This window comes from Epinephelus lanceolatus, chromosome 20 (assembly GCF_041903045.1).
Source record: "Epinephelus lanceolatus isolate andai-2023 chromosome 20, ASM4190304v1, whole genome shotgun sequence".
Lineage (NCBI taxonomy): Eukaryota > Metazoa > Chordata > Actinopteri > Perciformes > Serranidae > Epinephelus > Epinephelus lanceolatus.
The window spans coordinates 23,237,723-23,258,396 of record NC_135753.1 but is presented as its reverse complement, the minus strand read 5'-3'; the positions used below and the strand labels follow the sequence as shown (position 1 = coordinate 23,258,396).

General features: G+C 42.9%; 1 protein-coding gene across 1 annotated transcript in view; it reads left to right on the top strand.

Annotated features, from left to right (window-relative positions):
- Positions 1–20,674, top strand: part of pola1 (polymerase (DNA directed), alpha 1) — an 83,426-nt gene that overhangs the window by 48,527 nt on the left and 14,225 nt on the right. The window contains exon 35 of the mRNA XM_033639364.2: positions 10,175–10,291. Coding sequence (XP_033495255.2) covers positions 10,175–10,291 — 117 coding nt within the window. The remainder of the gene's footprint in view (positions 1–10,174; positions 10,292–20,674) is intronic.

Below are 20,674 nucleotides of genomic sequence, written 5' to 3'. Positions count from 1 at the left end.
AACATGTCTCGTATTCTTCTTCTTCTACATTTTCTGGCGGTTGGCAACCAGCTTGTAAATGCATTACTGCCTTCCCGACCCGGAGTGTGGATATCACCATGGAGAGAGGTGCGCTACGTCAGACTTAATTCAAACATAACTGTTTCCGTCCCCCGTTTTACGAATCAACATTTTTTCGAATCAACCAAAACGGCTAAGCGGCTAAAGCGAGCGTATTTTAGTTTGTGCGAATCAGGGGATTTTAATTTTAATTTTGGCGTTTCCATCATAATTTTCCGATGCGACACTTCTAGATACGCATCTAAACAGGCTGATGGAAACATGGCTACTGTCTGTGTGCAGTCCACATCCTACTCCTCTTCATCATCATCCACCTGAGCATAACTATCTGACCTGTTGAAAGTCAGCTGTCTGAGTTATGAAATGATTCTGTGCACCCCGTTCCTCTGTCTTGTCACGGCTGTGTCCCGCTGCCACATTTTCTTCACTGATTCTTGGTCAGACGTCTCTAAAGGCTTGAAAATCGAACCTGTTCTGAAAATTTTATGACGGACGAAAGTTTCGGACTCAGTGTGCAAACATGATTGACATAATGTGAGGTAGTATTTATTTTTAGACATGCGACAATTTCGGACAAAAAATGACTCACTGTACAAAGGCCTTAACATTGAGCTCGTCTGGGTAATGTCAAGATAATATCAGGTTTGCAGTGCATGTGTGTAAAGGCCTTAGAAAACCCTGGACATTGACTTTTTGTACATGAGCCGTATCATTATATCCTGTTATACAGATTCTGGGAAATTCTGGGATTCCTTGTAGCCCTAGTAGAAACAAGATGTGAAGCAAAACAGGGAACAGAGCAGGTTGTCACCGAGCTCAGTGTGACGAGCAGCCAGTGAAGTAAATGGGATTCCTGTGTTGTCTTTACAGAGGACTCTTTCCCTCTCGCTTTCTCTCCTGGTAGCTTCTAACACCTTGGTCTTGAGTGAGTGGAATGTACCGCCTGTGAAAGTGTGTGTGTATGTGGGGGTAACTCTCCCACAGTGCTGAACAGAAATCAATTAGTTTGGTGAATGTGCGGGGAGCGAGTCCCCCTCAACCCCTTTGTCACGATGTGTGAAACAGCTGCTACCACTGAATACTTACACCTCACACAGCAACACACACATACACACACATGCACACACACACACACTACTGGAGGCTGAACAGCAGCGGACACAGCACACACAGCGGGGCAATGAAGAGGGGTAATATTGTGTAATTAAGGATTCCTTTCAGGCCGAGGGAGAGTTCAAATAGAGCTGTTTGTCTAGCCAGATAGAGTGAAAGCTCTGCACCTCTGTGTGTGTGTGTGTGTGTGTGTGTGTATGCAGTGTGTGTGTGTACACGAATATACGTGCATGTGTGTTGGCGTCCTCAGCTAGGACCACAGAGACATTAATCATTAGTGAAATTACCTCCTGTCCCCCCCCCCCCACACACACTCTCATCCCCACCATTATCAATAAACCAGCACCCTGAGAATGGGCAAACACTCGTTCAGTCTCTCTTGCACACACACTCTCATAAACACACACACACATACACACACACACACTTTGTTGTCATCCTTTCCGTCTCTCGTCCCGCTGTCTTTGGCAAAATGAGAGATTCGCTTGTTTCCTGAACCACCCAATTCTTCTTTTTCTTTTTTTTTTAACCCCTCCCATCTAACCACCGTTGCCATGGCATTTAACAAATTATTGCAATTACCCTCGTCATGCGGGTCGCCCCTGGAAACGGGCTGAGGGGCAAGAGAAGAAAGGGGGAGGGAAAGAGAGAAAGGGTGAATGAAGACCAGAGAAGGTGATAATCCTGTTTTGAACAAAAGGTCAAATTGTTGAATAGAGAAGCTTTGATTAAGCGGAGGAGGTACAAAGTGGAACCGTTTGAGCTCTATTCACTGTGTGTGTATGTGTGTGTGTGTGTGTGTGTGTGTGTGTGTGTGTGTGTGTGTGAGAGAGAGAGAGAGAGAGAGAGAGAGAGAGAGAGAGAGAGAGAGAGAGAGAGAGAGAGAGAGAGAGAGAAAGTGATAGAGAGTGAAAGTGCGTATTTGTGAAGTAGACCGATTTTAGGTCTATTCACTTTAGAGCTGGAAGTGTTGACTGCTGAAGCACAAAAAACTGTTAGAGCTCTTTCTGGTGCTTTGTGTGTGTGTGTGTGTGTGTGTGTGTGTGTGTGTGTGTGTGTGTGTGTGTGTGCGTGCGTGCGTGCGTGCGTGCGTGCGTGTCTGTCTGTCTGTGTGTGTGTGTGTGTGTGTGTGTGTGCATGTGTGTGTGTGTCAGGTGGATTCCTCTGCTCCTGCAGTCATGTCAGAGAGGGTTCTCCACTGCCTTAACAGTAACAATAGATCTGAAATGATTAGTCAATTAACAGATTAGTAGTCGCTATAAGATTAAGGGAATACTTCATTCCTCAAATGATCATTAGTCACTCATCCCGTGTTACGTTGGATTCATGAAGAAAACTTTGTTTTTCTGGCATGCCTTCATGGTGAATGAAGAATCCAAAAACTGGAAAAGTTCTTGATGGATTTAAGTCATAGGGGGCCACATTTAACAACTATATAAAAACACACACAACTTCTGCAGTATAATCCAAGTCATTTATCCAGTCATATATTCAGTAATTCCCAAAAACTAAGTTTCCACTGAACAGTACGGTACGGTTCAGTACAGTTCGGTATGCTTTTTTTCCATTTCCTCTGTGAAAAGTTGTGGATGGTACCAATGGAACCGCTTTGCACCGTCCCCATTTTTGGTCCCCCCTCTGTTGGGGTACCTAGCACACAGATCTGGTACTAAAAGGTGGAGTTGTGGCTGGTTTTGAGGCTCACGTAACCACTGTTCATATTGTGGAGAGTTTTATTACTGTAACTATAAAATGAAAGGATGTTAAATGCTAAACCGCTGAGCTTGCCTGAGAACGACTAAAACCACAAACCCGCTATTTTTGAATATCCCATGGAGAGAGACTCTCACTGCACCCTGTTTTATTTTGTTCTGAAAATGTTGGTGTGTAGTCTCTAGGGCTGACCCAAAAAATTCGAAGCTTCGTTTGATGGCACGGGATTTGATTGTGGAAAAAAAAAAATTCGAAGCTTCGGCGCTTTTTTTCCCGTTTTTTTGGGGGGAGGCCTTAAACGCAACACTAACCCCCACCAGTCCGATACTGACAACGAGCGCACTCAGAGCTGGCAGACATGTCCAAGAGGTTATCAGATGTGTGGTTGCACTTTAAAATATGCCCCCGACAACCCCCAGAAAGCAGAGTGCCAGATTTGCCAAAAGCAATTGGCATATCACAACTCAACAACAAATTTGGGAAATCACTTGAAAAACGTAAGTAATAACTAGTAGGCCTAATATGCATTTTCCAGTATCACGGTCCGCTCTGAGTCTGGTGTCAGAGATACTTCTGATGCTCTGAGTTGCGCATCTGTTTGATTGTGCTGCAGTGTGCGCCGCTTCGAATGTCCATAAATGGATTCGAAGGTCAGCCCTAGTAGTCTCGTTCTGTGGACGATAAACGAGGTGCAGACTTCCATCTGTGTCACCGGTAATGAGGTAATACAGTGAGTGCTGGACGGAGCAGTGAGTGACAACAAATCTGCCACATTTAAGAGTATTGTTTGTGGTGGAAACACTAGGGTCTAGGTACCACGTCTGAAGGGTTATTTTCGGTTCCAAAGGTACCATACCGAAATTGTTTGGTGGAAAAGGCTAAATTGCTCAGCTGAATCTCAAACTAATCTTTGGGTTTCCAGCTTTCAGGTAATATATACCACTTCTATGTAGCATCCACTGCAGAGCTGCTATCTCCCCCCAAAAAGACAGAAATATGTCTCAAAGTCAAGATCATACAGTAAATTTCTCTGCTTAATTTGATTCCCAATCAAAACACTGATAAGAACTGCTTCATTTAAAAACAGTTTTAAAATGCAAAATAATGGAATTTTGAACATGCAATGAAAAGGTGCGATTATGGTTTAACTATTGAAATTTGATAATTAATCGCGATTTAAAGAATAATTGTTTGACAGCCCAAGTAAGGATGTCAGAGATGAACGTATTAAAAAAAACACAGCAGACAAAGATGAGGCAGCAGAGAGAGGGTATATTTCGTGGTGGGCCCTGTCGTGGCCTGGTCTTGCCTCTGTTTGGTTAAATTATGTGGAACTCATTTGACGTCTGCATTCAGTATGTCAGGTATCCACTGCAGTAATTATGCAATTATGAGCCTTTATTCTCTCACGTCCGACTGTACACCCCCACCCTCACTCCGGCGAAATGCCTCAATTAGAGGGTTTTTTCCCTTCCTCGCTCCTCCTGTGCTCCTTGTTTTTAGTCCTCTCTCTATGGCTCACATGGGTCTGCTGCACTTAATCTCACTTTATTTTATATTTTTCTGAATCTGTTGTGGATGGGTTTTGGGCCACAGTAGCAGAGCACAAGGGCATTGTGGGTAGCTTTTGCTCCTTTCAGCCCCCCTCAGTCCTGGGCACTTGAGTCTTTGATGTGTGTCTTATTAAATCATTTTAATGCAAGTGAATGGGAAACAATTAATATGTTTGTGCTCAAACTGAATGCAGCGTGTGTGTGTGTGTGTGTGTGTGTGTGTATATATGTGTGTTTTGTGTGTGTGTGTATGTGTATATGTGTGTGGGTGTGGGTGTTCATTCATCTCTCTTGTGAGTCCCATGGGAACAGCTGTGTGTGCCAAGGCTTGTGTCATAAGAAACACACACAAAAAAAAGATGAAGATCAAACAGCCACCCATTGAAAATCACACGCTCACACTCCTTATCTCCCACCTCCACCAACCATTGTCCTGCCTATGTCTTTATCAAAGACCGCAGAGCAGTTTCATTTCCCATGATGCTCAGCTTTTTTTTACAAGAGCAACAGAGGTGTTTAGATGATTAGTCCTGGAGCTGGGGTTTGTGGGTAAAGCTGTGAACTTTGGGACTTTCTAATTGATTTGGGACATATGTGTGTGTTTGGTTTGCATTTAGAGGTGATTGACTGGTGTGTGCAGGTGTGAGACAAAGGGACTATATAATCTATGACTCACCAAAGATCAAAGGCACATAGTTTCCCAGACTGAGGATTTATAAGTATAAGATAAGAATATAAATAAGAACAACAGACAAGTGCCATATCTGAACAAGAGATACCTGAGACAGTCCTAGGGAAAGTCTCTAAAGTCACCACGGACCAACCTCAGGAAGACGACTCTAAAGTCACCATGGACCAACCTCAGGAAGACAACTCTCAAGTCACCACAGATCAACCTCAGGAAGACTACTCTAAAGTCTCCACGGACCAACCTCAAACGTCTCTGCAGTCTACAACTGAGGCAGCAGCCAGCTCTGGTTGTTTGGTACTGTGTTGACAGCGAAAGTGTTGACTAAGTATCACTCTCTCCAGAGCCACAGCCAGGAGGAGTGGGTCTCCCACATTAAGAGACTGGTAAACCAGACGTTGGTGGGACTCACCGTCACTGAGGGCTTCTGCCCACACATGAAGAGGACCAAGAAAGTGTGCAAGGCTGTGGTGAAAGACCTGAAGAAAAAGCTCTGCTGCAGGCACCTACTGGAGTCTGCAACATTACCACATGATCCAGATGTGAAGGCAGCCATTGTCCAGACTTTGCAAGCCCACATCAGAGAGCTCGCTGTGCTCCCGTCTAGTCTTACATTTGCTATTTAATTGCATTAAAAACAAAACATACACCATAATGGCCATCTTGTTACGGGTCTGTTGACTCAGTGTGGCTCACTACCTGTACTCTGTATTGGATTAAGCTAAGTTTACACTACACAACTTTTAAAGTCGTCAGATCTTTGTACTGTTCACACTACACAACTTGCTGTCGTGTAATTTGAAGTCCTCAAGTTGTTGTGGTTTTGCTTTTTCACACTCCATGACTGACCAGTGACAGGGGTCACAAACTACAAGATCTTTCACCAGAAACAATCCCGATGGAAAAAGCCATGATGCACGAGTCGAACCACAACACACTTTCTCTCTCAAACACACACACCTTGGAAAGAGCTGCTGGGCAGCCTGTCGCTGTCTTTTACCCGTGTCTTGTGCCCTTGCTGTAGCTGGCTGACAGACCCAATATTTAGCATGCTAGATATCTGTGTTCTTCTTGACTTGTGTCTTTGAATAGTTCACACAAGTGCCAATTTGCAAGCACAAAGTCGGCACTGATTTGCCCCCAAACTGGGGGTTTTGTCGGAGAGCTCCTAAAACTGTTGGTGAGCGAAGAATCCACGTTAATACCAAGTAGTGTAAAACAGGTATTAGTTGCAAATGTTCTACCTAAATGTGCAACTTTTTTCCACACAAGAAAAGCATCTTTAATTTCAAAATTAAAGACTTAACAAAGCTGCCCAAATACAGCAAATCTTTAATCACTGGTGCTGATGCAGCAAGTTGTTTTGAGAAGTCACATCAATCATTGGTAGGAGATCGTCTGTATATAGTCGAGGTGTGTCGAGAGATTTGAGGTTAAATACAGTTGTATCTAGAAGGTCCATGTGCTTTTAATCAGTTTCTTGGAAAAATTACATTGCTGGGTCGGGAAACATGGATGCACCTCACAAAAATAGAATCCTGGAGGAAAACCTTTTGTAGTCTGCAAAAGAGAATCACCAATTTATGGCAGTGACTCCAAACTTTATGCCAAATCTGCATTGTAATAAATTTAAAAAACTTAAATGTTCTTGAGTAGCCAAGTTGGAGTCCAGACCACAGTCCTGTTTGTCCACTTAGTGCTGTTCACTCCTGAACCCATGTGAGTTCAGGTTGTCCAGGGTTATGTCCGAAATCATTCACTCATTCGCGACTCTCTACTCACTAGAGTTCTGTGTAGGGTTAGGTTGGGTTGACATTTTGTTGCAATTCGATTTTCTTAAATTAATAATCAAATGTTTTTTTTTAAATTGATATGTCATATAGTCAAGAATATCATTATCGCAAAAAGACCCTAAAATGTCGTAATATTATTTTAGGGCCATATCACCCACCCCTACTTGCAATCACTAGTTTTGCTTTGTAAAGTACTTTAATTTATCGTGAGGAGAGTTTATGTTGAACAATGTCAAAGCTTAATTACACCTGAAATGACTCAAAGTTATCAGATGTGAAAAGGTTTAGATGGGGAAAATGCTTTATATACTGTAGAAACAGCTGTAAAGAAAAACAGAATCTTCACCATTTCTTTTTTAGTTGCTGCTCTTGCTCAAAACTGATCAGAGACGAGACAAAGCCAAAGATGAAAATCAATGAGCGAGACAGTGCATGCCTGTATGTGTGAGGGGGATGTGGATAGAAAGACAGGTGCAGTGGTTGTGAGGGGGTTTATTTTGAGTGAATGGAAGGAAGGAAGGATAGATGGGGGGGGGGGGAGCAAAGGCGTTGATGGCGGTGGGTCTTATGCTCTGTCATTAGTTGGGCATTAACCCCCTCCCCTTTAAACCCCCTTAGTAATGACAGGGCATAAGAAGCAGAGGGGGTGGAAGGGTCTAGAAGAATACGCGGAGATTGAGAGGGTTAGACCACAGCACCTGCCCAGGGTCACTACCTCACCCCAGGGGGTCCTAACTACTGCCGTTTTGGCTGTCCACTGCTCTGCCTGTCTGACAAGTACTCATGGAGCAGGACCCCGACACAGCAGCTGAAGATACATTCAAATGTAAAGAGAGGGAGCAGGGTGGGATGTGAAGTCAGATGTAAACCTCAGGTCTGCTCCCTCTTTCTCTGCCTGTCTCCTGCAGTTGGTTTTATTTTACAACCCCTCTTTTTCTTCCTCCAGCTACTTTTCTTGTCAGTTCTGTTGTGCAGAATTAGGGCCGCTAAATGGAAGCAACAATTTTCAGCAAAATGTCCTCATTACTAGAAACAGTTTTTAAAGTGTCTTCAGGCAACAAAAGTTTTTTTTTTTTTGGTCAATTTTTAAGAACACCTTTTATCAACAAAATAAATGGCAACACAAGCACATTTATAAACAAGTAATCACAGAGGGTAGTTGAATGTTCTTTTTTCTGGTGAGATATTTTCATCAGGGATTCCTTTGGACATGAGAAAGCTAGAATTTAAAGTAATTTCAAAGGAGTATTGCAGTAGTGGAAAAGTGAGGGAGTTTGATGGATGTTCTAAAAATCACTAGGGCTGTAACAGAACACAGAAGTCACTGTGCGGTTTGTACCCCGGTTGAGGAGCAGAGACTGTAAAATTGATGGACATAGCTGCCATGATGTCACCCATTGGTTTGTGGACTCCAGTTTTGAAGCCTTGAGTTGGGTGTTTTGGCCTTCGCCATCTTGATTTGTGACCATATTTGGGTGGAAAACTGGAGCTGTTGGGGAGCGAGGGGTTGATGTGACTGAGGCTGAGGACACTATCAGTAGACAGCCTGTCACTCAAAACAGCCTGCACTTAATTATGCATAACTTTAAGCTTTAATAAAAATGTAAACTGGCGAGTTATAAAAATAATGTAGCTCCTCTACAGTTGCCATGGAGGAAGAAAATAGCTATAGAGACCAAAACTGTTTTTGTACCAGGCTGTTAACATGCTTATTTCTGCTTTAAAGGACATCTTAACGTGGACATTAATGGGGATTCTGGAGCCAGCCTCTAGTGGTCATTAGAGGAACTGCAGTTTTTTGGCATTTCAGTGTTGGCTTTATTCTCAGCCTAGGAGACTGCCGCTTATTTTTAAGTCACAGTGTGAAAGGAAAACAACAAAAAATGCATAAGGATCTGTTTCTTTTAGTTCATTTTAAACAAACAGCAGTGAAAGTATCAGACAGATAAAACCCTCTTAATGGGGACTGAGGTAACATTTTGCCCACTAGCAAAGTATTGGTAAACTATTTTCAAACACTTTGCCAAAAGGCAGCAGGACACTATAAGCTAAAAAAAACTGAAGAGTATATCTTATGATATATATATATATATATATATATATATATATATATATATATATATATATATATATATAAAATATATTATGTATTACACACATATATAATTGAAAATACTAAATAAATAGAAGAATAAAACAGAAAACTTGTGCATTAGAAGTGTTACAGTTCATTCCACCTTGGCTATATGCCAATGTAAATGCTAATTGCTTCAGTAGTCTTTTAATCCTTTTCTGCTTTTGCGTCTAAAGGCTGCTTGAAAGCAGTGGTGATGAGAAGTACAGCTCTGGTTTCTTTTTTCATATTTCTGGTGATCAGCACATCTGGGTGATGCCCGTCGAACATGCGTGGTCTTTCCATTTATAACTCCTTCAATGATGGACCAGCGCAGAAATACAGCTCATATACACAGCTCTATTTTTGTTGCTGTTGTAGCTGAACGGGAACTCGTAGACTCTTTCAGCCCCGGAGTTTCATTTGTGCCTGACAAAGTGTGACTGAATCACATACCGATGCGCTTGTTGTGCTAACTTAAGTATATGTTTGCTGATGGCATACAGCCATAAGAGCTTGTGAACTCTGACTCCACCTTACATGTATCAGTCGACATACTATGTGTACCGTGACCATTCTGCATGAAAACATGAGCCAATACAGCCCAAAAAATAGAAGAATGAGAAGAAACAAAGGGGTAAATTCAGCAGTGTTTTTAAAAAATCACTTTGCTGCACGATATTGTGGTTTTCAGTCTTCAGTTTCTTCTTCAGAGCAGCTGAAACCTCAGCGGAAATCAGACTAATCAAATGGTAACAACAGATGATGGGATATTTTTTGTCATGGATGTATTTCAACTCAACAGAGGTTGAGAGGTACAATGTGAGATTATTTTCATCAGCAATTTATCTGTTTTATTCTTATTAACCATTAAGTTTATAAAAAGTAAAAAGAAAAGTCCATCTTATTTACCCATTGCCCAAGTTAGCACCTTGGCATATCTTGTTTCGTTGGACAAACAATCCAAAACCCCAAAATATCAAGCAGCAAATCCTGACCCTTGAGAAGCTGCCACTGGAGGATGTTTGCACTTTGCTCAAAATATAACTTAAAATGATTAATCAACTAATCGTTGCAGCTCTACTAAAGTTTGGGAGTTTCACAGTTGTTGGAAATAAGATGTCTGATGTGTCTTTCCTAGGGCTGGTTGGTGTGTGAAGACCAGGCCTGTCAGAACAGGACCAGACGTTTGCCCATTGCCTTCTCCCGCCACGGACCCATCTGCCCTGCCTGCAGCAGGGCGACTCTCAGACCCGAGGTAACACACACATCACAATTCACACTTAAACACACCTAACTATGCAGACCCAAGAAATACGAACACCAGAGTGGAGCCACAAACACACACTCTGGGCTGAGGCTGAGATGACTGCACACACCAAAGCACACTGTGTATTCTGTATGTTTTGTCCAGATGATGGTGCTATGGAGCTGAAGTCTCTCCCTACATATGTTCTGTACATCTTTACTCATAAGTATCACATTTCACCATATATATGTACACACACACACGATGATAAAAGCAATCTTCTCTTTGTCCTGCAGCTTCTGTGTGTTTGTGTGACAGTGTGTCCGCAGCTCTCGTAGCCACCTTATGAACACTTTGTTAGCTTGACCACTGGATTTAAAAGAAACACTCTCCCTTTCAATTTGAGCGTGACGGTTCAATCAATTTTTTTGTCCTCTCTTTCTCTGTCCCATTCTTAACATGCCTGCTTCAACCCATGCCTTAACTCTCTCTTGTCAAATTTTTTTTATCTTGTGTGCTCTGCTCCTATCTGTCCCCCCTGGCTGCTTTGCTGTGTCTGGCTCTGTGGCGACAGGTTGTAAGCCAGAAGGCCAATTTCTGCTGTCACTGTAGCCACTTAGGCGGCCATTGCTGTGCCTGAGGGCCGTGGCACTTTAAACTGTGGGATGAATAAAACATTTAACTCTCTGTGCTCACTCATGCACCCTTTCTCTACCTTAAAACCTGTAGCCTCTCTTCATTTTACCTGCTCCTCAACCACTCTGTATGATCTCTGCACTCTCTCAGAACATATGTCTTTATGTACTTCTGAGGAGGATGGAGGAGGAAAACCTGCAGCAAACTCGATCAGCAAAGTTTACACAGAGTTGGCCAATTTATTCTACATTACTATATGTTTATAAACCTAAGTCTGTATTGAGCTGACCCATGAAGTAGATTCCCTGTGTTTTAGCAGTAGAATTCAGTTCAGAGTTTGGTACTTTTAAGGGTACTAGTCAATCTGTGCCAAAGTTTGGAACCTGACAGCGCATCTGAGTGAAAGAGTAACTAGTACAGAGAGAAAAAGAGCAAAACTATGTCACCTCTGCAACATTCTCAAGTCAAAGAGTCAGGGAGTGGCGAGCTGAAAGCAGTTGTAAGTGTGGTTACACTTTTCATAACTCAATGCAGACTACGGTCCTTGCATTATTTGTAATGTGAAATGCAAAGCTAGCCAGGTGTCTAAACTCCAAGGGTGTCAGATGCGTTTTTTGTCGCACTTTTCATGCAACAGATACACTCTCATTTTAATTTCTGCAGCTGTCTGCACAAATTCCACGCAAGTTTGCGACTCAGCTGCATCTTAGGGGCGTTACTTTGATCTGAATTGTTTATTTACACTTCAAGTCTACTTACAATACATGCATGCACGCTACGTTTATGCCCAATAAAACACCATTTCACGACATTACTACAGTGAACTGTGCTTCCTCCAAGACATACATGACAGTGTCATCCTGTAGTGTAAAGTACGGGAAAAATGTGCCATTAGGTACAGGTGCCATATGCTAAGTGTTGGTATCAGTACAAATGTGAACAGTACCCAGCCATACTTGTGATGGCGCTCAGTCATGGGGCCGTCATCTGGTTGACAGATCTCCGTTCTTGGCAGTATGCTGGTTTGGTCATGTTAGCATTGTGTTATAACCTACTGACTGCTTGTACCGTTTTGTCAGGTGGGAATAAACGGTTAAAAAGCATGGCGTCAAAGTCGGTTTGCAGAAATAGAAAGCAAAGTGAATATCCACTGAAGACTCTGTGACCTTTTAAAGACAGAACTAGCGCTGATTAAAACTACTAATCTATCCATTTATGAACAAATTTGACTCAACAAAATGTTTATGTGTCGCTGTATTGTTGTTTGCAACAATACCCAGATTCAGCCCAGATTTTCCTTTAAGGGCTTTATAATCTGTACAGCATGTAATATCCTCTGTCCTTACTCCCTCAGATCAGATAAAGGAAAAATTACCCTAAAGCAATTTAACATGAAAAAAGAAACAGTGGAAGAATGATACATGAGAAAGACGATACAATGTGGTTGAATATTGAAAGTAACTCTCCAGACATAATTTTAAAGTATATGAAAAATACTCTGCTATGAATACTGTGAGATTCCCACATAAAAATGAAATAAAGTAACATAAAAAACATAAAATAAAATACAATAAAATAGAAAAGTAGGCCAGAAGCAGAGCTACTCTCTCTTCCTCATTGAGAAATTCTGGATGTGGCCTCAGCCTCACCCACCACTGCTTGTGGTAGCTTTTGCTTTCAATTTTCTTTTTCTCCAGCAGTAAAATGATCCTTGCAGGCTTCCCACGGTCATGGAAAACCTGGAAAAGTCATGGAATTTCACAGTCACATTATCTAGGCCTGGAGAAGTCATGGAATTTTGATGTGTGGAATGATATTGTTACAGTAATCTGCCATGGATAAGCTTCCATGTAATGTAACATAACGGCAAATTTACTTTCTGCAGCTGATGATGTAACGTAGCTCTAATATGCACTGATGTGTGACGTTTTGTTTACCATTTTGTATGTTTCTTCATTTTCTCCCTGCACTGTCTCTTCCATCATGTATTCTAGGTAGCTGAAATTATGTGTGAATAGAGTTTGAATCTGATGCGTTTAAAAAAACGCCAAGAAGATGGGGCAAGAAAAAAAGTTAATATGGGTCCTTGAAAAGTCATGGAAAAGTTTAAAATTTTGTCCTTGAAAACGTGTGGGAACCCTGTGTGTGGAGATAGGTCTGGCTATGTGAGACTAGCATTAAGTTGACCAGTTAAAGCGCAGCGTACATCAAGATGGCTAAATTAACTGTTAGAGGAAACATTTGGGAGATTTACCCATACATGTTCGAGTCTCAGTCAGACCCAGACTCAGATGAAGAGCCAGTTGTGCACCATAATCAACAACTAGCAAATGTGTCAGAATTGTAAGTGTAGTTAGCATCTTTTATTTGTTTGTTAGCTTGTAGGCTAACTGGCAGTGGCTGACACAGCATTAGGGTTTGTGAAACATGCAATGATATCTGTTATGGTGGGGTTTTGAGAGTGGAATGAAGCTTCAGGGGTCCAATTCACATCCAAAAACTGCACACTCTGCCAAGTTTGCTGTTAAAACTTTCACCATGCTAATGCAAACTCTGCTCTCTGTACTGACACGTCCCCTTTGCGCTGAAGTTTCCAGGTTTCTTTGCTGGTGTTTTGTCAAAGTCTGTTCCCCAGTCAGTATGTTCCTCTTGTATTAGACATTGATTGGGGTTAGGGTTAGGGTTAGGATATCTCAAGGTGCTTTCACACCTGCCCTGTTTGGTTCAGTTCAATCGAAATCAAGTTCATTTTCCCCCTAAGTGCGGTTCGTTTGGGCAGGTGTGAACACAGCAATCACACTCGGGTGCGCATCAAAACAACCAGACTGAGACCTTCTTGAAGAGGTGGTCTTGGTCTGGTTACGAACAGTCTTGTGTTTGTCTAGTTGTCCCTCCATTGTGACATTAGAAAGTGTCACATTTATCTTGCAAGTGTACTCTTCTTCAACGTTTTGTTTACTTCCTGGATTATTCCCGCATGGAAATTCTGACCAATCAAGAGCAGCTTTCTCGCACAAGGCATTTGATCTGGTCTGCATGTAAATGCTGCCGTGAGAACACGAACCAACTCTAGGCAATTATGCAACTTTGGAACAAAATTAGTCCCTGATTCAGACCAAAGCAAGACAACTCTAGGTCTGAAAGCACCCTCAGATGTTCGGGAAGTGCACAGACAAACACCTCTAGTGACAAATTTTGCACAGATACAATTTGGTATAGTCAAGGTCAGACATATTAGGGGACATAAACAGAAAAAAAACCTAATTTTTTGAGTGCGTTAATGCTTTGACATGTATCTATTTAATGATTAACAGCTGAACTGGTCTTTGATATTGTCACTGGCACACTGTAGGCTGGCAGTACAGCAAGTATCTGCCCTGCTGAAGTGCCCTTTAGTAGGATATTTAAACCCCAATAAATGTTGCTGACCCATAAATCTGACCTCAGAGAGATTTTCCTCCTGAGGAAATGGTATAACGTGGTTCTTATTAGGCTAACACTGACTCCTCCGTATTAGGTAACACTGTTATCTGAATCAAGCCAGTGCATGGAGATTAATAGCCCAGCAGCCTTACATATTAAATTGCTGCCAATTATGCAAAGCAGTCAAGAGGCCATTTGTGGCTGTTTGAGCTGCTGGTGAATAGTCTGTTCTCAAACAACCAGGGAAGACGAGGCATCCACCAGTCCCCACTCAGAGTTCTTTCGTTGTTGGAAGCTCCATCAGATGTCTGTGCATTTAGCTGGATCACTCTGGCCACGTTCCCTTTCTGCCTTTTATCTGCCAGTATCATCACAGATTATCACGCTAATATCAGCAGCAGCCAGAAAGACAATCAGTTTCTTCTTTGCCACGCTAAAAACACTTGTTTGTGCCAGCGCTTTTGTAAAGGAGCGTCTTGTTTGTGACTCTGCGTTCCCTTTTTTCTCTGTTGCATCATGGTACATTTAGCATCGCTGTGGGTGCTGCCTCTCCTCTCCTCTCCTCCCTCCATCCGTCTCGCTCACTCCGGTTCTTCCTCTTTCTCCCTCCCTCTCTCTCTGGACACAGATTCAGAGCGTGATCTGATCTCCATGTAATGGGAGAGTAATAGGCACTCTGCCTTGATTGGTTGGTAATTTGGGGGAGTTATGCACAGGTGCAATTTGTAATATTTTCAGTAAATTAAATTTCTTTCTCTTCCTCTCTCCCTCGCTCCTCATCTCTCCCTCGCTCCTCTCCCTCCCTCCACAGCGCTTAACTCAAATGGGCTATTTTTTTTCTCACCGTGTCTCAAATCTCTGTCCTGACTTTCCTTTTCTTCCCCCTTTTATTCAATGCTTTCTTCCCCTGCTCCTTTCTTTTCATTCTCTCTCCCTCCCCTCCCTCCTTAGCTCTTACACTCATTCTCTCTTCTCCTGGCTTGCTCTTTCTCTCCTCCTCTCACCCTCCCTTTCTGTCGCTCTCTTTTTCTCCCCTCGTTTTATTGATGTACGCTCAGGCGCCCATTAGAGCTCCCTTTTTCCCTCTAGTGGAAATTGCAGCATGTTAATTTTCACACAAATTACGGCAATAGCAGGTATCTCTATTTGATACATTATAGCGGGAGCAATCAGAGATAATTGAGTGCCTTTCAGAGGGAGACGGCTGCATTCACTGCCGGCTCAAAGCTGCCCCATTATCGCCTAATCGCTCTTTAAACACTGAATTTTGCCGAACAAAAATTCTTGTCATAATTTTGCTTAAGTGTATTTGGAAATCACAGTCCTTTGAGCGAGGATAATTGAAATCAAATCCCTTTCACTGGAGCTGACATTTCTACATTTCCCTCCAATTGAAATTAATTTCAAAAATTGAGCATGAATATCTTCAAATAGCAGGCAATTATGCCTTTCAATGGGGAGAAATTACCGGTGCTGAATCGTTGGAGGCTTGCGGGCGAGAGCACCAGTTAAATGCCTTTGTTTCCCGCCGTGTTTGCCTAGTAAAGATTTACATATATTGACTCATTATGGTGTCTTGTGAAGCTGATCGGCGTGACTACCACAACCGGCAATAACGCTCATCGCATCTAAAAAGCTCAAGAGTTTTAAAGCCTTGTGGCCTCACAGCTGAGGGAAAATGTATGTTTGTTTCTCTCCATCTCCCTCCCTTTCTCACTCCCTCTCTCTTTCTGCAGCTGCAGTTGTGTGTGGGCTCAGATATTGTAGCTTCACTATTTACAACGCGTGTTTGCAGCTAAGCCGGAGTATGGGCAAAGATGTGTGACGCCGAGGCCTTGTTTGTGTCACCGTCGCTGCGATATTTTCTTCTAAGCCATATCCATGTCAAGGCATTTAATGGTCGTAGCTTTTCAGCGGCGTGCACACTTTTCCGTCCGCTATAAAACTCTGTGTGTTTTTGTTTTTGTGCCATCTCTCCTCGCTTACACACAGACACATATTGTCTGACTGACTACCTTTTCATTAACTGCTTCACTGGTGTACTTGAGCGACAGTATAGTGTGCAAAAGTTCTTTGGAGGTCGGATGTGTGTGCATGTGCGTGTCCCCTAAAAGATGGAGACAGGTGTTTTTAAGACTCCGAGGAAGTCTTGAGTGCTTGTTTCATTGTGCGAGCCATTTTAGACTGTTGCTCTGTGATTTGGATCAATTTGCGTGATTTAGCCTCTTTTTCTTATTTCTTACTTTTCTTCTTTATTCTATACATCCTGTCTCCATTCTGTCTTTCTGCTCTCACACACATTTCCCTTTCCCTTTTTGGCTTAACTGTGTTTGTGCGTGTGTACATACGCCCGGGATGTGTATATGTGTGTCAGGAGGGGGGGAGTCAGTCGGGGAGGAGGGAGGCAAAGGAGCAAAGGGGTACGAGGTGGGGGCTGGGGGGTCCTACGCTCCCGGGAGAGAGGCAATTTCACAGCTGGTTTGCTCCTTAGGCAGTCAGGCTGAAAATGCTGCAGATTTGTGGAGCAAATTGAAATGGTGTCAGTGCAGGAACAAAGCACCGAGCTGAATGACGAGGTAGGCGTGTGTGTGTGTGTGTGTGTGTGTGTGTGAGACTGAGGTGGGGTTGAGGGGCTCTAAATTCAATAACAACCTTGTAACATTTTAGCCACGCCTTTTTGACACCTGTCAGTCAATCAGTATGCAGCGACTGGCCCGCCCACAATCAGCATTATATTGTTTGAACGTGTGTGTGTGTGTGTGTGTGTGTGTGTTCGCGCGCACATGTTCTGTGTGTTTTATTTTCAAGAGGAAGAAGTGGTGTGCAGTGTTTGTGCCGATCGAGCTTGTTCAACCTTGGCAACCGTAACCGAGGCTCCATTATGGGATGTGCATGGTTTGGTTGTTGACTAGGCAGTGCATCAACGGTCAACAGCTGTGTGTGCCATGTGGGCAGCCATAGAAAGCCATTAAACACATGCACACACACACACTCACATTCACACATCGCATAGTTTGCATTTAGTTGCATTAGATACTCTTGCCACTTGATTACGCCACAGCAGTAAAAACCGAAATTACAATTACGCACATTGCCGATTGGCAGGTATAATGGGCACACACAAACTCACTTCACTCTCACTCTCACACACACACACACACACAGATACTGACACACAGGAATTGTCAGGGGATTCTTCCTGGTGGTAATAATAAAGCACTCAGCACACACCTGATGGCAGTGTGGGGTCGGGGCTTAGCGTGCCCTCTCCAGCGTAGCAGGGAAATGACGAGCCAATAACTGCAATTAAACATGCAGTATAATGGCTAATCAAATTGACAGCCTCGGCTGTTCGCATGCCTCTCTCACAATGGCTTATCACAACAAACTATTATGAGGGAGGGTATTTCAGGCCTGATCCCCTCTTTTCTTTCCCTCTCTTCCTCACTGTCTCCGATTCTCACCATCTCTCACTTCTTTCTGTATCTTCTCCCTTTCTCTTTTTTCCTCTTTTCCTCTTTCCCTCCCACCTCTCTGTCTTGTTCTTCCTCTACATCCCCCCCCCCCCCCCCCCCCTCTGGCAGGCTGTCGTGTGGCTCCAGTTAATTGCAGTGGAGATTAACAAAGCAAGCAAATTTGTTTTCTTGCTTTACTGTGTCACACAGAGGAAGGGAGATGTTTTCAGAGAGGTATAGTCGCATGAGCCGAGTGCGCTTCTGTAGAGTCACATTCAGTCTTCCTGTTTCTCACACTGGTAGAAGAGGTTTATTAATCTGTTTGCCTGTCATGATCTCGACTAAACACTCTTATTAGACCAAAATAATGAAGATTAATAACTATACAAAGAGGAAATATAATGATTTAGTTGCATTGTTGGTGAGGTAACTGTATCCAACAGGTGGTGACTGTATGCGTTTCTGTTAAATGAGGTCAAAGGGAGTTTGAAACACAAGTTTGGCCTGTTGGGATCAAGCTGATTGCTTTGCCTGTTTTAATGCTGCTTTCTTGAACTGCTCATACAAACAGAAGTTACAGGTCCGTCTTTTACCACTGCTGATACCAACATTCCCAGTTAGAGAAAGGGTGAATAGTAAAGCATCATGGCGATTGCCTGGTGCATCCAAATCACTCAAACTGCCCCTGAAAACACCTTCGTCACGGCCACTTGCAGTCAGAAACACTGGTAAAAGGCACCTTGAGGAGGTATTAATTTTAGTGGTAACATTAGTAGTGATAAAAGTTACACACTTTGCGATGCAGCTGCAGAGGGGTGCTGTTCCTGTAGGCTGTCTGCTGGTGCCTGTTGTCTCCAGGGAAGTGTATTTGTTTGTAACGTTAATATAATTCAGCATCCAGCAGCAAAAGCAGATTTAGGGGTCATACACATGCTGTGTTTTTTGTTCCCTCAAATTCAATGTTTTCGATGTGGATGCGCGCTTAAACGTCAGAGCAATGCTGTCAAGGTGCGCACGCATTCCCGAGCACCTTTTTTTCATGGTATAATGGCTGCACCCCGAGATAGAATTCAACTTTTGGAACCCAGCAGCATGCACCACGTCATGAGATGACGAACAACCAATCGCAGCCGATAGACATCTTTCCCTTTTTCCGGAAATATCAGTCTGTGGTAACTATGGAAAAGTTTATTATTTTGGTGTAGGGCTGCCAGAGCTTTACATTTGCCTTAATCCAGTATGATGAGCTTACTTGCTAGCCTTGTAGTTACACAGATAAATGGAATTTGAGCTTAAATGAGCTGTTGTCCTTGTGTTACATAATTTGAAGTTGAAGTTCACAATTGAAAATGAGGAAAAATAAACAGTTTTTGGCTCCTGTTTTAGCTTGCTGAGTTGTGATACTGAGTCTGAGCTGATACTTAAATTTACGTACATGTTGATTAAATACGTAGCTGACTCATGGAAATAAAAGGTGTATCCTTCTGAAGTTGGCACACCTTTTTTTCCACAAGCTACATGATCCAAATATTGAAGGTCCTTAAAAACTATTAAGGTGATAAATTTTTACGATATGAATGAAAGTTTACCTGTGAGAATGTGACTCCGGCCCTTACGTGAAGACTCTCACTCTGTTGTTGTTAGGACTACAAAAACAGTCGTTATCATTGTACAGTGGTGCTACAGAGTGATTCTACTTTTCTCTCAAACAGTCTTTGGCTGAGGACAGACTGCGGCTGCAAAGAACCCAAAATCCAGACAACAGCCAAGTTTAATTTTGGCCTGTTATCAAGTTACTCATTGAATTGACGTTAATTAGCAAGAGCTGATTTGACCCGCTGCCAACGTTTGTCATTTTAACGACTATACACCGGTCAGCATCGGGTAGAAAGGAGGAACTTGCAGAATGCTTTGCTCATGAGAAAGAGAGGTAAAATAATAAATTTTGTACAGTTGGGACATCTGTAGATAATACTGTAGTCTCAGGGCTCGACAGTGCGAGCATTTCACTCGCATTTGCGACTAAAAATAAGTGTGCGAACTGTAAAAAATATTTAGGGGCACATGTGCGCATAAAAAAACAGCCGAAGCAGCCTATATTTTTGTCAATAAAAAAATATGATAATCTAACCGCAAATGTTGCGGTTATCTTCCCTCTTCCCCGTGTGACACGGTTATGGGCGGTTTTCCAAGCCACTGTTGGCACAATGAATATAACTGTCGGCAGGGTGGAAATAAGTCAAAGTGTGGAGGAAGCGGCGGACCTTCGGGGAAGCCTGCTCCGTTCTCCCCGCAGTTAGGGACCGTTCGCCACGGTACCGCTGCTGGGCAGGGTGGAAATAAAGCCCTTTTCACACAGAGCGCGCAAAGCGCAGACCTCCGCCGACGACCCCATTCATTGTGTATGTGCTACCGCGGCGCAAGAGCACACTGCTCTGCCGCCGAGCTGATGCCACGGCGTCTGCGTGCCGCCAGCCTGCGCTCAAATTGACTTTTTTTTAATTTCACTGCAGCGTGCTGTGACGACACCTCGGCGCGTCCAATAGCAGAGAAGAGCCTGAAGTAGACCCAGAAGTGGTCACCATGGAGCTGTAGCTCCTGAACGAGCCTGTACCCCAAATCCTGTCTTGCACGCCTTGCTCTCCGCTTGCTCTGCGGTGGGCGCCGCGAAAATCGCGCTCTGTGTGAAAGAGGCTTAAGTCCTGCAGAGCTTCAGAGGACCTGGAGAATGTTTTAGGATAGTAATAACATTATATAAGATAATTATATTGCAAAGATAATATATATAAGATAATAACATTAAAGACAAAATTAAATTGCAATACTTTTTCAAAACTTGATGATTTTACCTTTCTGTACATTTTGTATACAAATTCAT